Source organism: Nilaparvata lugens, chromosome 1 (genome assembly GCF_014356525.2).
Source record: "Nilaparvata lugens isolate BPH chromosome 1, ASM1435652v1, whole genome shotgun sequence".
NCBI lineage: Eukaryota > Metazoa > Arthropoda > Insecta > Hemiptera > Delphacidae > Nilaparvata > Nilaparvata lugens.
Genome location: NC_052504.1, coordinates 75,656,683 through 75,679,786, shown reverse-complemented (window position 1 = coordinate 75,679,786; position 23,104 = coordinate 75,656,683). Strand labels below are relative to the sequence as shown.

The following is a 23,104-nucleotide window of genomic DNA, read 5'->3' as shown; positions in this document are numbered from 1 at the left end:
TATAATTTCCACATCTATCATTCATTTTATTTTTCAGCTTATTTTTGTTATTTACTCATACACACTATAAAAGCATTATAGTTATATCATTAGGCCTATACTATTATAGCATTATTTGCTTTACTCTGAATATTTATTTATATTACATTCGATTATGTCTTTATGCAGAAATATAGTGAATAAATGTATAAAATGTAGTGAAAATATGTAGGTTTTGATTATATGGAAAACATGTAAATTTAATTATATTCAATTAGCATCCTGCGACTCACTGGTTGTTGCGTTGGCAGTGCAGAAGCAAATTTAATTAATTTACAGTACAGTCTAGAATGATGTACTTATTTATGAAATTTATGTTTTATTCATGATATTTCTGACTAACTTTCTTCTGCAAATGACTTTCAATTTATCCGAATGATGTATTCATTTCATTGTATTTTTACAATAATTGTTACATCGTGTTGATTCCAAAAAAATCAATATATCCATTTGAATGTGTAAGAGCATCACAGTCTAATTTGAAACAATACCGTAATTGTATTTATAATTTCAGGTTTTATCACATTCCTGCTTTCATGAATAATTTCCATGTTGATCTGTCAATTTGATTTTCTTGAGTAAGAATGTTGTTCATCTTATGTCAACATTACAACATAACAAATTTCATAAATTACTATATAGTAATGATAATTAGAATTTCTGTCCTATGATTGAGAGAATGTCATTTTGATAACTTCGAAATTTGTATTAGTGAAGGTTGCATTATCATTAGTAGGCCTAATAGTTATACCGTAGTTATAGTTGTATTACTACTACGGTAATACAATTTATTCTTGCTAATGAAGACATTTATTTCTTCATTCAAAATCATGATAAGAAGAAATAGAAAATTGTGAAATGAGAAAACTATAATCTTTATTAAAATTTACATTGCATTGATTTATAAGCTCTGATAATGCTTGTGAACGGAGCAGCAATCGTCCTGACACGGTAATGCCTCTTTTCTGTTCAAGTGGAAATTGAAAACTTTAATATATTTTATCCTATCTGTAATATTAGCACCTCATTGACCTGATTAGGAGTAATTGGATGAGCGCAATAAACCTATAAAAAAATTTAGACAGTCTTCATTTTCCAAAAAATATTTTTTGGGAAATGTGTGTCACTGCTGTATTCAATGAGAGAGTCGGATTTAATAAATAATTATGGAATTCTATTTGAAAACATTGATATTGGATTGGAAATCAATGTTATTAATGTGAGACGTACGCTTACTGGAAAGGTAGTATAAAATTATTGAATTCTTTGAGCCGGTAATGAATGCTCTATTTTTACAGTACAGTAGTGTATTATTTGAATCCAAAAATTTATATTATTTAGAAGCTTGAAATGAGTGAATTGCGAATCTAATTCATTGATAATACAGTAAATTATACAGTATCAAATCAATATAGTGATATCAATTGGATATTATAATTCTTAATCATACAGGTTTTACAAATTATAATAGGTGCCCAAAATGTAGGCTACAATCAATTGTGAATCTTATTGACCAAATTTCAATAAAAACTTCCTTAGGCTGTACAGTACCTGAATATTCGGCTTAGTTATTATGATGTGCTTACTTAATATTTACTTATGAAAATGTAATCGAATTAATGTTGGAAATGAATTGATTTGAATTTTGATTATTTACAAAAAGAAAAGAAAAAGTTTAATAAGCTAGACTCTAATATAAAAGATGTATGTAAAACCTCACTTCAACAAGTAGCTATTTAAAGTTGAAATGAAAATGGCGGCTTTCCCGCCATAACAATAATAGTTGAGTCGATTGAACATTTATCCACGTAGCAAAGTAAAAAAGAGTTTTTAATCTATAGAATATTATTGGTAATATTTTTAAGTGTTTTCCTGTGTTTTAAAATCATCTAATTTATTCTGAAGTGTCAAACATTTGATTCTTACGTTGGTATTCTTCTGAGAATAGCTATGATGGTAATATCTAACATCCGGTTTTTACACCCAGTGAAGAACGGTAGTGTAGATTTATGTTGTATTCATGATTTTATAAAATTAGTGTAATATTCTTGTAATAATGATCTTACTCGAGATCAATAACAGGATAATAGAAGAAACGTTAACTGTTAAGTTCAAAAATGCTATTGCTGGGTGAGTAATAAATTTTAGTTTTCCTCTTATTCTGACCGGTTGGGGTGGAGCGCGCCTAGGCTAGCTCTTTTTTACTTTGTGAGGCTATGTAAATAAATACATAGCTTGACAAATTTGTCATTATATTTGATCTCTTAAAACAGCTATCCTCTTCTTTTCAACAACGTAGCTTCTTTTATTCATCTTGTTTTGTACGTCACTTTTATGTTTACTTTATGTTGACTCGTCATTTTAGAAGTTTGTTGACCTTATTTGGATTAAACTTGAGCATCAAATGGTTTAGCAGTCTGGATAAAACTGTTTGTTCAAATTCAAATGACTTGTTTCCTTATTCATTTCAACATCCTGTTTATCGGTCTTATCATGACTTATCATTTGTCATTGAGTTGGCAGCCTAACCTATAATTCGAACCCCATATTTGTATGAGGTCATACCATGCCAAGCTATTTAAATATGTAAATGGATATTTTACTACGTGTGTTCGTAAAAAACTATACAATAAAACATTAATTTTTGAATTCTTGCTAAATATTTATAAAATCTATCTAATACTTGATACACATTCAAGCTTGACTGCTGCTGCAATCTAATGAAAGATATATGTTTACGACTATCCTAGGAATTGTATTTTTAAAGATCATTTTAATTCTTGTTGTCAAAATTTTATAGTTTTATTGTTGTTTAATGTACTCTGATGCAATACTTTAATCGTTTCTCATAACTAGGCTAGGGATTTCTAACAATTAACATATTCTTAGAATTAAGTTAGATACAGTAGTAGCATGAATAAATTAAATTAAAACTCATAATCTTAGTTAAATTTTTGTGACTATGTTATTTTATGGATAAATATCCTAATTCAGTTTCTCTTTCATTATTATTGAATTTTCAGGCTCAAACCAGATTCTATAGACATTGTAATAGCGGACTTTGATGGTGTATTATTCCATCTATCGAATGTTGGAGGCGATAAAACAAAGATCAGAGTGAGTAGCCCACACGTGGTGTGTTTAGTGTATTTGCACCTTTGTTTTTATGATTGAGAGTGTAATTCAACAAGAAAAAAATTAGAAGATATTCAATGTATGATCCATTAAACTGTTCCATGCAATGCTCATTCATAAATGTTTTGTGCTTTGAAGGTGCGTTAAAATATAGTATTTCCAATGTTGTCAACGGAGAATATCATTAAATACAGAATATTAATAATATAATATGTTCTTGGTTGTAGTCCGGAATACTTTAAATAGAATTGATTTCCTACTTTGATACTGTAGACAGGTCTGTAGTCTAGCTAAAAGCTAGGGATTGAATGAGGTTCAATCTCTGGTAGCATTTAGTCCCTTAAACACTTATATTTTTGCTGGTTGAAGAAACCATCTTGAATCGGTAATGATTCTTAATTTAGGAATGATCTTCACATTGATCCAATATTAATAATGTGCTTTCAACTTTTTAATAAAATTAGCCTTGTTTTCAGCTAATAAAGCCCCATGCTTGTTGTATTTGGTTGAAACGTTAACATTTCAATCTCAATACTATTCACAATATTCTAAAATAGTGTTTAAACTACTGAAATACTACACCCAAATATACTTTGTCAGATTTCGACCTTTTGTGAATATAATAATGACGATTCATTCATTATCATAACAAAAATCTTCTTTCGAGTGAAGGAAACTCTAATTATTATAATAAATTATGGTCAGGTTGGTTGAGATGATTTTTTATTGGATAAATTGGAATAATTCATCGATATTTGGGATTGACATTCAAGCTAGTTGATTGTCAGCCTTGCATAGATCTCTACTCGGTAGTTATGATTGGTGTAGCCTATCATGTGGTATCCTCCCCAGTCGCAATATATTAATCATTCGTATTTTACTTTTCAGGTTAGTGTCTCTTTGAAGTTCTTTAAGGAGTTACAAGAACATGGCGCCGATGAATTGCTCAAGAAGGTTTATGGACCTTACATGACTGAACCTGAAAATGGTAAGCTTTATAATTAAAGTTTTATTGCAAAGTTCTAATGTTATGTGAGTAATAACTTGATTAATTATTCCAAATTAACTTTTAATTGTGAAATATATTGATGGTAAAAGGATTATGATCTATTAAATATGTGTGTATTTCAAAGCTTTCATTCATTAATTTTGTTTTAACCCTAAAGACACACACTGGGGTGTTTCACATTCCAGGTATTTTTTCTTCTCTTCTGCAGTTCACAATAACAAACAGATGGGAATTTTTGCCCTGTCCAAATTAGGTTTGTAGCATTGTCAACTGCTCTCCACCACTCTCCGTCAGTAATAGCATTTTACAAGGTCACCAGATCATCTTGTTCTTTGTTTGGGGTGTCTAACACCCCAGAGTGTCTTTTACGTAGGACTTTTATAAAATAGACCTACTTTTTCACAAAGATTTACTTGTACTGACCACTACGAATGTGGTATGGGATGATGGATCAGAGTGGAATGAATGCTATAATTCTCTACAACTTGAGGTTCAAAACAATAAAATAAAGATACGTGAGTTTTTGATGAAGTTGTCATTGGCAATGATCAAGCCATTCCTTCAAACCAGATCAGGAGCTCCAACACTTAGTCGGAACATACGTACTTCTATAATTAGTATAAATATTGATAAGCAGTGCTTTTTTTCGATTTCTGTATGCGCTTAGAACAAAAATGATTAAGAAATTATGAATTATGGGCTAAGTACTTGTTTTATCTATATTTTTCAAAGAAACATGCAAAATTAAATTGGGGTGTTCAACACCCCAGTGTGTCTACTGTGTAAGCATGAAGTAAGTGTGTCTTTGTAGGGTTAACATTTCAGAGATTATCACATTTTCACTTATTATTTCAATATTCATTATTCAGTTTACATTTTTGTTAAAAATGTAATTTTTCACTGTATCCACTACATATCATTCTTTTACTTATTGCTTTCTCTTTTTTCCAGGTTACAATGTCTCATTATTGTTAAGCTTAGATAATATACCCTCCGATTGGGAGGATTTAGTGAAGAAAATTGGACTTTTGAAAAGGAATTGTTTTGCTTCAGTTTTTGAGAAGTATTTCGATTTTCAAGAACGAGGGGAAGAAGGCCATAAAAGAGCAGTAATCAATTATAGGAACGATGAGACTATGTAAGTAATGAGCAAAAATCCTATTATATAAGTTAATTATAATTTTTTATGATAAAAATGTTGATACCTATCCATAATAATTAGTCAAATTCTTGAGTACGGAATCAGCTTATTCATAGGGATAGGAAATACACGAATGAATCATTGTCACTTGGAATTTTGCATGAAGATTCTTAATTCCCTGATGATGGTTATAGGATTATTTTTCATTGTTGTCAATCTAATCTAATTTAATAATTGAAACTAATTCATGCAATTTGAGATTCAAAGATTAAGTACCAAAGTTTAACTATAAAAGCCCAACCAAACAGAGAATCCTCTGTTTTTGATTCCGTAGCTTAGTGGGAAGCAAGCACGACTCATGAATGAAACGATGCGGGCTCCAGACAGATCAAATCATTTTTTTTTTGGCTGGAAATGTTCAACTCTGATGAAGGTTATCCATGCAGTTTTGACAGAATAATAAATAATTATATTTTGTATGCTTCCTGGAAATAAGGAGATATGCATTTCACAACACAAAATTTTCCCCAGTGCAAAGCATGTGGTACCTGCTAGTAATAGGTAGTCGGTGAATCAAGTCTGAAGCGATCACGTAACCATAACAAAATCAAGCATTCATCATTTTTATAATCTGAAAAATTAATCCATCGCTAATCTCAGGGTCAATTAATTACTCTACAGTTTTTCTGGTAAAAATATATTGATAGTCTTGTGCGAGAGAAATAGGGACAGAGGGTTATGATGACAGATGAAAGCAGATGAAAGGGACGTACAGCTCAAGTGTCCAACCGTCATGTAGCCTAGCTTATTTAATCTGAAAGATTAGATACCAGGAGCTAACCGTTTCCAAAATATTTAAACAATCTCATTTGTAACACTCAACCACTATCAGTAATGAGAGAACCGGAAAGAAATTTACAGTTTTCCTGTTTCAGTTGGAGTAAAATTAGAAATGTATTAAATTTTCAACTTTTAATAGAGAAGTTATCACTATATAAACCTTTCTAAAAGGGAATGTTTTATATTCCAGCATACTAGACTTTAATACATATATTTTCTATTTGGGGAAACGAAAATCAATCCTCTTTGAAAGACCAACTTGATATCTTATTCGCATTTCAAACTATGATATTCATCAAGGTCATGTTTTCACTCTCAATATAGTGTCAGTATGGGGAACTTGAAAAATAACTTTATAATTCTTACTGCTCTGTTGCTATGGTTATCGAAACAAAATTGAAATAATATAGCCTACTCCGCTCTTGGCTGTATTCACACTAACCGATTGTCGGCTGAGATTCATTGTCACGACACCCACACATGTCCTACGATTACCTACCAACAGCTGTTTCTCAGACAATCGTAGGACATTCTGGTTGTCGGCCAACTATAGGTTAGTGTGAAAACGACCGATAATTCAATCCGTGAAACCCTTTTATTTACACTGATTCTCCGAAGAAAATAATTTCCTTGAAAAATCGAGTCAATCACTTATCACAGGTTTTTGTGTTATAAATACTAAAAATTATGTTTATAGAAAATTGAAAATTTGATTGTGTTCGATTGAATCACTTTTCTCGACAAAAATGATTATAACTAAAAGTTTTTTATTATATTATTCGTAATCTCGAATTGAGTTTAATCGTCAGACGTTACGTTATTGTCATGTTCGAAATCAAATAACCTGATCATATGCATAGTATTGAGTTGCTTGTAATCTTGAAAATATATCGTATCACATTTGCTTGCACATTTGGAGCATTCGAGTTTAGTTTGAAGTATATTAATTGCATTTTGAAGTTTCAATACTAATCATAATAATGTTCCTACATTTTCCAGGTATGTAGAAGCAAAAGCAGATCGAGTGACGGTAGTTTTCAGCACAATTTTTAAATGTGAAGATGACGTAATCATAGGCAAAGTGTTCATGCAAGAGTTCAAAGAAGGCCGAAGGGCGAGCCACACTGCCCCGCAAGTTCTGTTCAGTCATCGAGAACCTCCGCTAGAACTCCAAAACACGGACGCCAGGGTTGGCGAAAATATAGGCTATATTACCTTTGGTAAGTGTTCATGCAACTATTTCTATAGTGAGGTCCACGTTATAATGACAGTATTTGATCACCTTCAGTTTTGCTATCTTCGTCTATCATTCGACAAAGCCGGTGGTACTATCCTTTTCTAGGTCCACAACGATGACAATTATGTTTTTGATGGTGTAGAAATATAATTAATTAAAGCAGAGAATTGGCATCGCTATTCTTCTATCTTTATCCACTGCCATTATAGCGTGGACCACACTATAAATATAATGCAATTGCGAGAATTTAATTGAAAATTTCCTGCGATTGCGCAGCATGTTGATATGGTGTGTGCGAGATGTCATGAAACACGTCGTTATCTTTGTAGCAACATTACTTTTAAGCACCATCATTAATCATAACATTACTTACATCAATCACTACGTGGCTTGTTACGATTCCATCCATCACTCACATCAGTTTCATTCTGTACTGATTCATAAAATACAAAGAAAACAATTTCAAAGAATTTTACTGGCTTCTGAGATTCAGTTTGTATAATAAAGCTATGTAATTATGTATAATCTTTCTATTTCTTGATTTTTTCCTTTTTTTGAAATCTCCCTTTATCTATTGTGGTAAGATAAATGTAATTCATACTGGTTTGTCTAACTCTTGAGTTTATATTTTAATTCATACAGATTTAAATCTTGCGTTTGATAATTTTTGAGTTGGTGTAGTAGTTATTATTATGTTGACTACCTATCGAATATCATTGATCTAGTTAGAAGCTACATTACATCTTTAGTGTAGTTAATTCAACTGTAAATATGTCGTTTATTAACTGTTTTATTGTCTCTCTGACTTGATCGCTACCAGAACCTTAAAAGTATAATCTTTAAAAACTTATAATGCATATATGAAGGTTTTTTGTATTTAAGGAAACTATGATGCCAACTTATGAAATTGATTTGTATTTGTCATATAATTTTGTGATATTGAAGAAGAAATGTAAAACGATTATAATCATGTTGTGCTTTTGATTTGTTTCAGTTTTATTTCCGCGACACACAAATCGAACGGCGCGCGATAACACAATCGATCTGATACACATGTTCAGAGACTATCTACACTATCACATCAAATGCTCCAAGGCCTACATCCATTCACGAATGCGAGCTAAGACGTCTGACTTTCTGAAAGTTCTCAACAGGGCGAGACCTGAACCGAAAAATGTTGAAAAAAAGACTATAACGTGAGTACGATTACCATAATTAATTTAAGATTGAGTTACTGAAAACATATTTGGATGTTGTTTGTTTAAATTCCTTAGAAATCATTCCTTGTTTTCTGTTATACTAGTTTTGTTGGTTCTTGATCATTTCCCACTTTTAAACTAACTAAACCTCAATAATCATTCTCATCTTCATGCTGATTCTCCCATTCTAAATACTTTTTACAATTTATTCAGCAGTTTCAAGTAAAATTGATAGTATTTGCTTAACTTATTGTTTTGTATTTGTGATCCTGAAAGTTTTAAGCTGCGTACTGATTCTTGCGCCACGAACGCCACGATCAGCGTTCTTCATCAGCTGATTATATCAGGTGCAATAAAAAGCAGGTATAATAATCGTAGCATCAGCTGATAAATTGGACTGATCAGTGGCGCATAAGTCTGTACGCAGCTTTAAATACACTTATTTAAAATAAACCCAAAAAATTGATGCATAGAAAATTTGATAAATTGATACAGGTGTATCCCCAGGATTTAATATTATTTGAATACTATTTAATGATATGTTTGAATCTGTACTCAATGTAGTATCGTATTATTTTAACTTAGCAATCCCTATAATGTCCTTCAGAAAAAACAAAGATTTGACCACCATTAAATATAGAAATAGAAACTGTAAGAAAGCAAATTGGTACACACCTCAACTTAATAAATTGAAAATCCTGTCAACTCTTTCTTATAATACTTGAAAAAAAAACACAAACGGAAGACACTAAATTAATATATTTGAGATGTAGAAGCTTATACAGAGTGGCAATTGATGAGGCTAAAAAGCGTTCAACGGCACAAATGATTGAGTCTTCTAGAGATAAGTGTAAAAAGCATGGCAAGTCATAAAGTCGGTGTCTTCATCTAAAAGAGTCTCATTATGCCACCTGCACCTAATGTCTTGAACAACTACTACATAAACTTAATTGATGAGGTACACAATAAGATTATTAAGCCCTCTCTATCAGCTAGTGAGATGTTGAAAATAACGAATAGCAATAATCAAGATCACAATTTTGAATTCTATGAGGTCGCTCCAGAAGCTCTTATTGAAATTATTGGTAGTTTGAAACCCTCTAAATGTGAAGATTATTATGGCCTTTCAAGCATTATAATAAAATATATCCAGGACTGTCTAATTTTTCCATTAACTTGCTGCATAAATGAATGCTTTTTGCAGGGTATATTCCCCAAAAGATTAAAGGTTGGAAAAGTTGTACCAATATATAAAAATGGTCCTAGAGACTCACCCGCTAGTTTCAGACCTATACAAATAGTTCCAGTTTTTTTAAAAAAAATTGAGAAAATTATATATGTACAGTTCTATGAATATCTGGTTAAGCACGACATTATATCTGCAGAGCAGTTTGGCTTTGTCAAAGGTAAATCCACAACAAACGCCTTCGATTCGTTGATTAAGTTTGTTACAGCTAATTTTGAAAATAAAAATTGGAAAAACTGGCTTTTTATGGTGTAGAGGAGAAAAGTCTAGACCTTTTTAAATCCTACCTCAGTAATCGTCAACAAGTGGTACAAGTTGGGAACAAAAAATCATATCTTGTAACAGTTAAGTATGGCGTCCCCCAGGGTTCAATACTGGGGCCTCTTTTATTCGTTATAATGATCAATGATCTACCTCAGGCACTTGCGACTCATACCTTGTTATATGCAGACGACACCACTTTCCTTAATGCTCATCCAAATGTGGAAGCTCTAAATAAAATGACAGAAAAGACGATGGCTCAGGCTTCTAGATGGTTTAGGGCAAATGGTTTCCTGTTAAATGAGGATAAGACACAGTTTCTATCCCTGAGTCTTAGAGATATCCCAAAAATGTCTACTGAGTCAGTAAAGTTTCTGGGCTTAATGATTGATGATAAATTGACATGGGAATCACATATTAATTATATTTCAGGCAGGTTGTCCAGAGTAATTCATTTATTAAGGAAACTAAAGGACATTGTTACTGGAAAATATCTTAGAAATGCCTATTTTGTTTTTTTTTCAAAGTATTATATCATATGGTTTATTAATATATGACAATAGCAAACACATTCACAAAATTCTTTTATTACAGAAAAAAGCAATCAGAGTAATATCCAATTCAGGTTATCTTAATCACTGCCGTCCTTTGTTTATAAATATGAAGATTCCGACCGTTATAAATTCACTAAGGCCATATTATTACTTGAGTGAATTTAACAACAATTGAACTTCGAAACATATTGGATCCTATTCATGTATTAATTTACTGCATGTTTTCTGTTTATTGTAAGTTTTATGACTACTCTGTGATATGTGTTGACTATTGACGTTGCTTATAACTTGATTGTTCCATGGCAATAAAATGTTATTTATTTATTTATTTTATTATTAATCTGAATATATAAGAATCCTCTTGAAATTCAGATCAAGTTTCAGATACATACTCTTCAAAAATACCCTATAGACAGAAATAATTATTATTGAATTGTTGAACTGTACATGATAAGAAGAAAGAATGCAATTTAGAAATTCCATCAAGATAATAATTAATGGTTTTGTATCTATATAAATTGGCGGAGCTTTGAACATATCAATGGTTGCGTTCAAAGCCACTGATCGGTGAGTGAACGATGAGACCGTTGAGTGAACGTGGCTCTGAACGAAGCACTGTTTGGTCTAACTCGAAGACCAGATGCATAGACTCACATGCAGCGCTAGTGTACTTGGAATTGAAATCGGATATTGAGGGGACAGCCTGGAAGATTATTACATACTATAGACATTGAAGATTTTTGTAATCTATATAATAAGAGAGAGTAGGGTTGTGTTTGTTCGCATCAAAACATGTCAACTTGTGGATTGCATACCGGAAAAACGGGAATGATTTAGATCTCCAAATTTGTCAATTAGATTCTAAAAATATCAATCTCGTGCACCTGGAAGGCCAAATTTCAATTTTCCTTCTAGATTTTTCAGAATTAATGTTCAAATCTATGCTACCGTACATGAAGTTCCATAGGCTACATTGTTGCAGCTCAGAAGTGTGTGTTTTTTATGAGGAGGTTATAATGCAAGACTAATATTTTCGAACGGCCGTCTAGCGTAACGGTAAAACGCTAGCTTACGGAGCGATGGATCCTCTGTTCGATTCCCGATTCTTCCCAATTTTTTTGTTCTTAATTTTTTCCCTCGAAACGTATTATTATCAATTATTTTTTGAAGGAATTTGTTTTCATTACAATTGAACTTGGATTTTATCAAATAATTATTTTTAATGTAAAATTTTGCCACCAGTACAAATGAAATGGACATAGTCTTCATGCTGTAGGCCTATCATTGAATTTCATAAGAAAAACATGAATAGATCACAATAAAATAAGTAATAATTTATATTCTTCAGTTATAATGTACTATTAGACACAAATTCGCAGTGAAATGAGTATTTTAGGTATTTTGTTTGGAATTTTATTGGCTGCCTGATTCAAATTGAGGAGGATCTAATCGATACTAAAATTTATTGATGTATTGGAAAAATCGATATGATTCTGTGAGGTTTTCAAGTATTATGATTGTCTTCTTCAGTTTTCTATACCGTTCTATAATAAAGGAAGGAACTGGAGTAAGGAATAAAGAATTATGTTTGACGCATCATCACGTCTGAAATATACTCAACTGATTAATTCGAAATTTTGCATATAGATTCTTAACTAACCGAGGATGGTTATTTATGCCTATTTTCAGTTCTTCAAGATTTCATTACGTCAAGTTTTCAATTTGTCATGCTTCCAGTTGTTGTATAGAAGCAGCTGAACATTTCTTTTAAAAGGGACATTAGATGATAGGTATGATTGGGGATTCGAATAAAAATAACTGATTTTCTGTCGCATCAAAACCGCACCGATTTCTCAAACCGTTCAAAAGTTATTCTCATTCAAAGATACTGATAAATCATGCATCAATTCATTATCTTTACTATAATAATGGAAAGAGCTGGCTCATACACGTACGTGATGTAGGAAGATTATGTTTGACACATCATCACGTCTGAACTACTGGACTGATTGATTTAAAATTTTGCATAGAGATTCTTCATTAACCGAGGATGGTTATAGGCCTATTTTCAAATTTCGAATTTTTTATTACGTTTTAAAATAGACTCTTGCGAAGCACGCGTTACCTACTAATCTATAATATTATATATATATCGCTAAAATACCTCAAAGGCAGCCTTTAATTTCAATTAAGAGCTAGCATTAAGAAGGCATAGGCATTGTGAGTTTGTACCTCTTCAAGGTCTTTGGTCTAACTGATAAGAAAAAAAACGTCATATCCGGTTCGTTCACTGATCAGCTCATCGTACTTTTCTACCGATTGAAAAGAACGTAAACAGAGTAGCTGAACGTAAACAGACATGGCTGAATTCGAGGCTGTTTACAAATAATGGACTCCATTATAATGTATTTTGGAGCAGAGAAATGCATGATTACATAAATTCAATAACATTTAAAATATCATCCAAAGCATTTTAAACAACTCCAATCTGTTGATGGTTTTTCATTTCAATTGATTATACAATGAGATAGGTTAGGTTCTAGTTTTGTTTACAAATTAATATATAAGCAGCAGAGAAAACATCTGTCAGTCATGACTCATGAGCAACCGTTTAGCCACAGAATACGTACAGAGTGGAAGGTATCAATCTAACCAAGACTTGAGTGCACCAAGACAACGACACGTGACTGCATCATCTTGTTAGAAATTTAAATTACCGATATATTGCAATGCTACACTTTCTTTCAAGATGGCGGATTTTGGTGTCAGGATACTAGCCGACTTTCCATTCTGTGGTTCATCTGTGATAAGTTTTTTTACTGAACGTAAAAAAACACGATGGATTTGATCAGTGGCTTTGAACGCAACCATTGTCCGTTCTTTGAAAAGAAATCTCAGAATATCTTTCCCAGTAACTGTCTACCAATAATATAGATGGCGGATAATTTAATATCATATGATATTATATAATCACCATATATTTGAGATACATTGTTTTTTGGCTGGTCTCTTTACAAAGAGAAGCTAATTGATGAATAAATAAATGAAAAAATAGGTCTTAGTGAACCTATTAAACTAATGAATTAAACCTATTAACCTAATAAACCTATTAACCTATTAAACCTAATTTAACCTATTAAACTATTGAACTAATGAACCTATTAGTATTTATTAATAAAACCTATAAAAAATAAAACCTAAACCTTAAACCTATTAACCTATTAACCTATAAACCTAATTTAACCTATTAAACTATTGAACTAATGAACCTATTAGTATTTATTAATATATTTTAATTTAGCGATTGTTTGTTTCAGTGGGCGAACATTCGTGAGAAAAGAATGATTCCATGTCCGGTGTGGCTAACTTTTGTTGAGATTGATAGACTTTTTAAAGTTGTTTGGCACGAAAGTGTTGGAGAAAGAATTGGAAGAGTGAGAGCGCAGTGCAATGTGTGCCACACCCTACAAGGCAAACGCAAAGGCAAAGGCTTCAGAGAGGATAAGTGCATTTCACCTGTGTGTTTACTCTGTGACAGCCACACCCATTTTAAAGTACCAATTATTGAGATATGCTTTAAGAGCGTCTTTGCTCGTCTACTATCGTTTTTATTTGGACATTTTCTCGTCAAATAAACAATTGCTATTATACTTTTAATTAGCATTACCAGTTATCGCCGTGTTACATTCCATAAGGAAATTTTATTTTGAATATTTCAATCATATTCTTATTTCAGTATTGTAGAATATCAATCTATTTATTGCTGAGTAGTATTTGTCTCAAACTTATAATTCTTTATCAATATTTAACTTACTCTAAATTCTATAGATTATATTATTTTATTCATATCTATTGCTGGAATGGTTTATCTCTTGAACAAAGTTGCCGGGCTAGACTATTCGATTCCAGGTGCAAGTATTCTTACTGGAGTGGCTTTGATTAATATGTATCTAAGACAACTTCCATAGAGTTTGTTGTAAAACAAGTTTGTAAATATAGTGTTAAGTGAATAATGAACAAACATTGAAGACACTTATTGGCTGCCACATTCATGTAGAAACAATTGTTATAAACTTATAGAAATGTGAATATGTAATTATCTTCCTGTGATTTATTACATAAAAGATTTTATTTATGAAGTAATAGTGACGCTGGGTTTTTGTCATATATCCAGTACAGACTGACAGTGTAGTCTTGTCAGATAGACAGTGACGATTATTGTTGGTGTGTTAGTTGAACAGGAGAACCTTTTGATGGGTGAGTGTTAGAATGGTGTCAGTGCTAAAGTTTTTATTTATAAATAAATAATTAAGTGAAGAGCTACTAGTCACTTCAGAACGAAACAACTGAAGTCAGCTTTCCTGTTGAAATGTTTCATCTTAGCCACAATAGTATTGGTGTTATAATCACTTCTCAAATAAAAATAAAACTTGAAATTAAATTTTCAATCTCTTGTATAGGTACTTTTGAGCCTTCGTGGTGATCAAAATTCACGATTGTACCAATCCAATAACCATATAAAATGTTAAGATTTAGTTTAAAAATTAGATGCACAAAGTCTTGGTTGTAAATGGTTCTGCTTGCAAATTCGCTCTAATCTCTAATTATTGATGATGACTTTCCTTGTAAATATGTATTAATAACACCAGTAAGCATAAAAGAGCCATCCACAGTGCTAGAATGTTACATTAAAATCTGTTATTGTGTGCTAAGTTTGATTATTTCTACTAACAGAATGGACTATGGAGAGATTTTTTAGGATACCAACAGAGTAATTTATTACTTCTATTGTAAATTAGAGTATTTAATATTAAATTTGTTATAGCAATAATTATATGTTCCGTATTTGTTGATATAATATTATAGTTGGGTTAAACAACTGTGGTAGAAAGTAATTAACTGATCAATTCGCAAATCTGAAGCTCAATCTTTTCAATGCTTGATAATGGAATACCAACATATATTTAGCACGTCTGCTATATGTTTCTCCTGAATTATGAATATATCGGGAAAAGGATCTTTAGGTAAAATAAGTAGTGGAAAAGAGCGGTAAAGTGTTTCAAATATCATTACTTTCTTATCTCTCATCGACCTTAGGTAATTCCTCTAAATGGAAATCAATTACTTGATCTCAACTAATTTATATCATCTACAGGTTGGGAAATGTTTACTATTTCTGCCTCTCATTGGTCATTTAATTCATTCTCAAATACTTCCCTTGGATATTATCGTTGATGTCATTGATTGAAACATAAATTATAATCTTGAAAATATATATCATATTCCAGCTATTTTATATATAGCGAATTTCGATGTTTTATTTTTAATACAACGTTGCTGGTTTGGTAATTGGTAAATTATTCGAAAGTTCTCGTGCTCCTCTAGTCATAATTTTTGTTCACTGGCTACATAAATAGAAAAATACTTCCAGATCACTTCTTGCTATCACTATACATTTCAATTGAAATGAAATACTTTCTAGGAGAAAACTAAGCTTGAATCTTGGATGCTATTTCAGTGATAGATTCAATTCATGTCTATTCTTGAGAATTTCTCTGCATTCATTTCATCATGCTCATATTATTATTCTGTAACCATACTTTCATTTGACACGCTAGCATGCTTCATATAAGGATTTACTATATTTTCGTTTTCTTGACCTTAGTACTGCGTCGAAGTGGACAATTAGCTACTAACCTAGTCATAGGTCATCGGCTACGTTTTCTTACAATTCTTTCTAAATATAAGTTTGCTGGAGAATTTATCAAATCCAAATGTACATTAGATGTTCTTTCTTAATGATTTGCTTACAGTGAATCCTAGTTACTTACGGAACCGTGGAAGACTTGAATTACAATTTTTATGACATACTAATCTTAAATAATAAAAAGGGTATGAACAAAGATTCTTATTATTAGGAATTTCCAACTGAACGAGTTTTAATCAGTTATTTTTCTTGTGAGTGACTCGTGATACTCTGAAGAATAATTAACAGAGAATCACTAAACTTCTATAAATACTATTTAGGTTGAGTGTGGACAACTACATTGATATTAATTCATCGCTAAAATTTAATTTTAGTCTCTTGCTCCTTGCTTTTCAACGCTTAATTTCTTGTTGAATTCTATTCCAATTGCCTTATGACTATTGAATCCACAATTGACCTTATATCACTCAGCCTGATTTGTGATTATTATTTTCAATAACTTACATTTATTACAGAAAATAATGTACATATTCCAACTCCTAACTAATAACTGTCCATTAGTAACTTGAAACTACATGAAAACTCTTCACTTGAAAACTGAATTAACATTTACTTGAAATACAAAAAGGCATTATAATGAAAACTTACTTTATACAACTTCAGAATGTTACAAAAATTATATTCTACTCAAAAAAGACGTTCCCAGAGTACCGGGGAAATACTAACTCTCAATAGATTATGAGAAGTAGCTCTGGTTTTTAGATCTTGACGGCTATCTTGGCATTTAACGTTAATAAAATGAAATAAAAAAGAACTTGAAATTAAGCTTACTAGAGATACTGATCTTTTGAAACCTAGGGTTTTCAACATCTTAAAATTTCATATTCGAACATAATTCTTCAACGTTTAAAAAATAGAAATTCAATTGAACAAAGCAATTTTTAAGCTACCCGCAAGTACCTTTGTCCCCATAGTATTCTTTGTCCCAGTACCGAATATATTTTATGAATTTTTTGAAAAGTCCATAGAATCAAACAAAAAATACTTTCCTCTGGTTGAGTTAACGTAATTATACATAAATAGTTTTAAATGCGCTTTTTTCTTAGTCTATTCGTGATCAACTCTTTCTTTAATATATTTTTATACAAAAACGTTTTATTGGATGAAGTTTAATATTGGTTTCTAAATTGTACAAAAAATCCTTATAATTAAATGTCATTAAAGTTCAACTATAGTCTATATCCAAGTGCAATGCTAATAAGGGGTTTCCTTATCCTTCAATTTACCAAATATCATTGCTTCATCTCTATGGTTGTTTTGTTGAGCATTGTGGTGACTTCAGATTTAATATATAAAGTACACTAATGAATTTGAGTTGAAAAAAGTTTGGAAGAGCTCCTTTCTAAACTCTTATTTTTATAAGCTTGTTGAAAATTGTTATTTTTGTTATCAGTTGTATAATGTTTTATTTTCTTTGTATAGGAGAACTGGTTTATACAATTGATTGATTCATGTTAACTTCCATCATGTACAAAACAATGTAGATCAAGCCACAGTTCATTTAATTATTATAATGAGTTGTCTTGTAATACTAATTATTTAAATGAAACTAATGAAAATATACATTATATATTATATTTCAACAGCATTTACTTTATTATAATTGTGTTTACTTGTATTTTTTTTATTCAATATAATGAGGATTTAGTCTTCCTGATCACAATATATTTTCTGATCCTATTTCCATACTAGATTGATTTGGTTATTATTACTATGAGTGGTTCCTAGTCAAATTCGGCTATGAGTGAATTTCTCCAAGTTGCTGTTGTTGCTTTATGTTGAGTTCAGTAGTCCAGAATCCAGTAGGCCGGCCCACCCTCAGTAGGAAAGAAGAGTGTGACGCTAAAAAGCCATTCAATTGCAAATTTATGCATCCATTTGATGGTAACAAATAATTCAACAAACCTTTCATGGTTTACAATAATGCAGTGGTGCCAAAAGTATCAAGCTCGTAGTTTGAAGTAACATTTTGAGGTAGGCCTACTTTGTATTAGGATGTAAGAATATTACGAAGAGGGAAAAGAAGTGGGAAAACTTGTTTTTCTTTGTGATATTCCTCATAGCCTACCCCCACCTATTCTCACAACCACGGAATAATTAAAAATATAACGGAATAATTAAAATATAATATAACGGAATTAATTATATATTAATATAACGGAATAATTAAAAGAAGAAGATTTGAGTTATTTTTTATAGCATATTGATGATTTTTGAAGTATTAAAAAATAATTTATCTTCTATTTCATGGAAATATAATCGTGCAGAAACTGATTCACAAATATTGAAATCCAAATGCTTCTGAATAATATTTTATACAACCTGCAGTCCTACAATAGTATGGTACTTCATGTGCAGTATTGACTAATTTGCACATCATTTTACAACTTGATTTATTCCTGTGCAGCTATATTCTACCAATGCAAAAACATAACAGTTTTTGAGTAGGTCTTGTACTGTATTTACAGTATTTGAGACTATTTTGGGTTCTACCTACTAAAAACTGATTCATATTTGATAGATCGGCAAGGGTAATTCGTGTGACAAGAAAAAAATGGTAAGATAGCTTGAATTATATTGTTCTAGTTTTTAGCAAGTAATCGATTGTGTGGAATGGATGCGTTGTCCTATTTCGCAGCTAACTGCTAACACCATGCAGTCTGGACTCGACGACACGCAGACCAACAGGGTGTGGCTCACATTGTTTTTGTAGACATTCGACAATGTGCGATCCATACGGCCAGGTGAGTTTCTTACAATATTCTAGACATCGTATTCCTTTATTTTTTTCCTCTCAGATAGTGAATATTTTAAAATACGATTCATGTTGTGGTATTTATAACTTATAAACGCATTCCACAATCAAGTTAAGGAGAATGCTCAAAATTTTGATTCATTCTGTATCAATTGCTATGCTGGGTGGGCTATCTATAGGGAAAAGTTCATGTTTCATGGTGGAACTACAAACTCACATTTTCCATTGAATCCATATTCTTGGGATTTTTTGTGAAATCAGTTTTTTTATGGGAGAAGGAACCTGTCTGAATATAGATAAGATATTCATTTATTCAACATAGCATTATTATCAGTAGGTAGACAATTCAATAGGTACCGTACCGTAGGCCTTTACACTAAAATACATGGGTGAAAGATATAAAACGATTTGACTACATAACTTACTGATTAGCATTCACTATAGCTGGGTTTATTTTTGTTTCCATTAGTTATTGTCCATTATCTACTCGTTAGCGACAGAAATATCAATAACCAATGCCCACAAATTTATATGAATTAGCTGTTTTTAAATTTATTTTTATGTAATGAGCAGATTTTTGGTGTGGAATGCGGCGAAAACGTAACTTCATCATCCACCACAACGGAATCCCCTCTTTACATGGATTTTGGCAACACCGTGCTTTGGCAATTACTCCTCATAGCTGGAGGATCGCTGTCTATTGGTAAGCATCATCTTAACAACAAAAACAAATATTTGAACTAGATAAATTAAAAAAAATTTACTCCCTAGCTCAAATTGGAAAAGAGACAGATTGGGGCATGGGCATGAGCCTATTGTGCCTTTCATTTGTATAGTTGTTGTGAATTATTAAATAAATAATAGAAACTGTGAAATAAAATTTTCTCTGTAATTGGCTCATTTTATAACTTGAAATTAAAGTTACAATAAAGGATACAGGTTGTTTGAATTGGAGCTATATTTCATATAATTATAGAATTTCGAATTAGTCAATACTGATGTTTATTTTGAATCTATACCTGGAGATGAGATACGTCCCGAAATGTAGCCTATAGTGCTTTCAAATTCAATAGTTTTATAATTTGAAAAAGTTGATTGGTTTTTAGTTTTAAAAAGAAATTAAATTTGTTTTCTGTTTTTTAAGGGTGCTATTTCCATTTTATTTTTATAGCATATGATATAATTATATTATTATAAGAATATAATAATTAGAATTATAAAGCATTTGTATTTATAACTAGTTGGCCCGGCGAACTTCGTACCGCCAAATAGTTGATGCATCTCATGACAAACTTTAGCTGGATGCACACCTCAAAATCTATAACCCATACTAACAATCCTCTAATCCAGATTATACTATTATTTTTATTGACCAAATGATCAGTTCAGTATACTCTTCTATGTGCGTGTACGATAAAATCATAACTGACAAATTAATTGATCACGCATATCATCAATCGACGTGTAGTTTAAGCTATGCCATCTTTTTGCAAAACATGCAGGACATTTAAAACTCTTTTAAAAAACTAATGCGTGACCCTGGAAAATTAATTGCTTCACAAACTTTTTAAATAATTGGTGAGTGACGATATGAACCCTGATGTCGGAATTATAATTGGAGAATCGAGGGTTTCCATAGAGATCAATGGTACATAATTTATTTTATCAATAATATTATGAAATCATATCATAATTAATAATATATAATATAAAATAATAATATCATAACTACTTTTATCAGTAATAACTTCAAACACCAACTTTTATTAAAAACTTGCTGGTAACTCGTGCTCCGCAAGGGTCCAAATAAACACTTGACCTACTGAAATCTTGAAGAATTGGAAATAGGTCTATTACCATTCTCGGTGAATTAAGAATTGTAAAAGATCGATTAATAATAATTCTGAATAAGTAACTGAATATATGTTACTAATAACTAATATATGTACCTAATAACTGTAACTAATACAGAGTTGTGCAGAGGAAACGCATGTTTTTCGAACAGCCAGTACTCGTCAACGGGAGAGGGTATTGCCCTGGAACGAATGTTGGCAGACCACCCATACCATGCCATTTCAGTTGCTATGCTATGAGCGTTGGAATGTACAACATCGTGTGTTCGATGTTGAGCACTTTTTTTAGAAACAATGAATCTGTAGTCATAGTGCAACGGTTTTCGGTATGGGATGTGTATGAAATTGGGAGGTCGGATCCATTTATGTTCTGTGAAAGGACACTGCCGATAGCATAATTTGATGCGTCTGTCGTCAAAGTAAATGTTTTATCAAAATTTGGAAATGTCAATATGGGTGAATTACACAGAGCTTGTTTCAAGTTATTGAATGCTTCTTTGTATCCGTTCTGACTCGGTCTACACTTTCCGGGGAACGGGGAAGGCCAGGTGGTTTCTTTTTCATCACAGAACTAGTACTCCTGAGCGCTGCAACCCATCGGAGTACAGTATTTCTCGATCGGGCATTGCACCTCGACCCACAACTCTAAAATATTGACGAAAAAGCGTTGCACTATGACTACAGATTCATTGTTTCTGAAAAAAGTGCTTAACAGCGATCACACGATGTTGTACGTTCCAACGCTCATAGCATAGCAACTGAAATGGCATAGTATGGGTCATCTGCCAACATTCGTTCCAGGGCAATACCCTCTCCCGTTGACGAGTACTGGCTGTTCGAAAAACATGCGTTTCCTCTGCACAACTCTGTATAAATGTAACTGAATGAGTAACTAATATTTGAATAAGTAACTGGCTTCAGGGGATTTAAAGGATTTCATTTATATAGATAATATTATCCAGCTCTAAAATAAATAATTTACTAAAAATCAATTAATTCTAAACACCGAAGACAGTACAATTATTCGTAGCAAAGCAATGTCTTTAACCTGAGGCCGCACTGCTGGATGATTACACACAGAACAGTCATTTTGTTTTTAGTCTGGGCGTTTATAATAAAATAAAATACATGAGTGGTTATGGAACAGCACACATTCTTGTCTACTATCTATCGACGGCTCTTGGATGATGCAATGATTATAACAGCTGATTTCATTTCTGTGTGCTCCGCTCACAAATCTTCTCCCATAAGGATTGGTATCACCTTTGTCTGATTAAATTTGAAGAATATGTTAGTCGGCCACAACCGCATTGCTGGATGCGGTAATGTCAACTTATTAAGTGTTGAGGCCCGGCTGCACAAAAGCCTTTCGATAAAAGGCTTCTGTGAATAGCTCTCTGGATTGGTCTATCAAGAAAAGCAATACTCCTCTTTCTTGATAATCAGCTGTGCTGAAGATGAAGCATCCATTATTCATTTTCACCTGCTCAGAAGTGAGTCAATTATTTATTATCCAGGACAAAAAAGCCTTCTCGTCCTCCTTGCGGGTACACTAAGATACAAATTGGACTACTCTCATAGTTTTTACATTGTTTATAATAAGTGGCTGATAACTCCTTTGAGTTGAATAATGAATGGTTGAAGGGATGAGCAGCTGATGTATATTCACTAGCACAGCACAATCACTGAAATTAAATCAGAACGGAATAGCATAGAAAACATTTTTATGAGTTGAATCCCAAAAATATGTATTGGAAAAATTTGATAGATCATTCTAACAATTGGAAATTATGAATAATTGTTGATATTCTCATATACCAAATTTGTATTTCTATGTTGACAGTAATCATATTCTGCTGTTGTGTCCGATTCCGTATCCCCCGGACCAAGCAGGAAATAGAAGCTGATTACATACGAAAGAAGATAACACGAAAGTTTCAGAAACAACTGCGAATGATACAAGATACAGACATGGATGAGATGGATTTGAAAAAAGGTATATTTGATACTGTATAAAATCACTTCACTTGTATGGGTACTTCATGCTCTTATATTGTTTTTAATAATT

The 23,104-nt window shown here is 31.9% G+C and overlaps 2 protein-coding genes across 3 annotated transcripts in view; both read left to right on the top strand.

Moving 5' to 3' along the window:
- Positions 1–1,984: 1,984 nt before the first annotated feature.
- On the top strand, positions 1,985–18,085 carry LOC111055150 (actin-related protein 2/3 complex subunit 2). The gene is made up of 7 exons (XM_022342317.2): positions 1,985–2,169; positions 3,063–3,156; positions 4,063–4,162; positions 5,135–5,321; positions 7,164–7,384; positions 8,396–8,597; positions 13,979–18,085. Exons 1-7 carry the CDS (start codon positions 2,096–2,098, stop codon positions 14,004–14,006), a joined length of 906 nt encoding a protein of 301 aa, XP_022198009.1. The 5' UTR covers positions 1,985–2,095; the 3' UTR covers positions 14,007–18,085.
- LOC111055148 overlaps positions 17,204–23,104 on the top strand; it is an 11,392-nt gene continuing 5,491 nt past the window's right edge. The window contains exons 1-3 of one of the 2 annotated variants that reach the window (XM_022342316.2): positions 17,204–19,172; positions 19,757–19,886; positions 22,880–23,032. In XM_022342316.2, coding sequence (XP_022198008.2) covers positions 19,152–19,172; positions 19,757–19,886; positions 22,880–23,032 — 304 coding nt within the window. In that variant the 5' untranslated portion in view covers positions 17,204–19,151. The remainder of the gene's footprint in view (positions 19,173–19,756; positions 19,887–22,879; positions 23,033–23,104) is intronic. The other variant, XM_039443201.1, reaches the window with a different exon arrangement.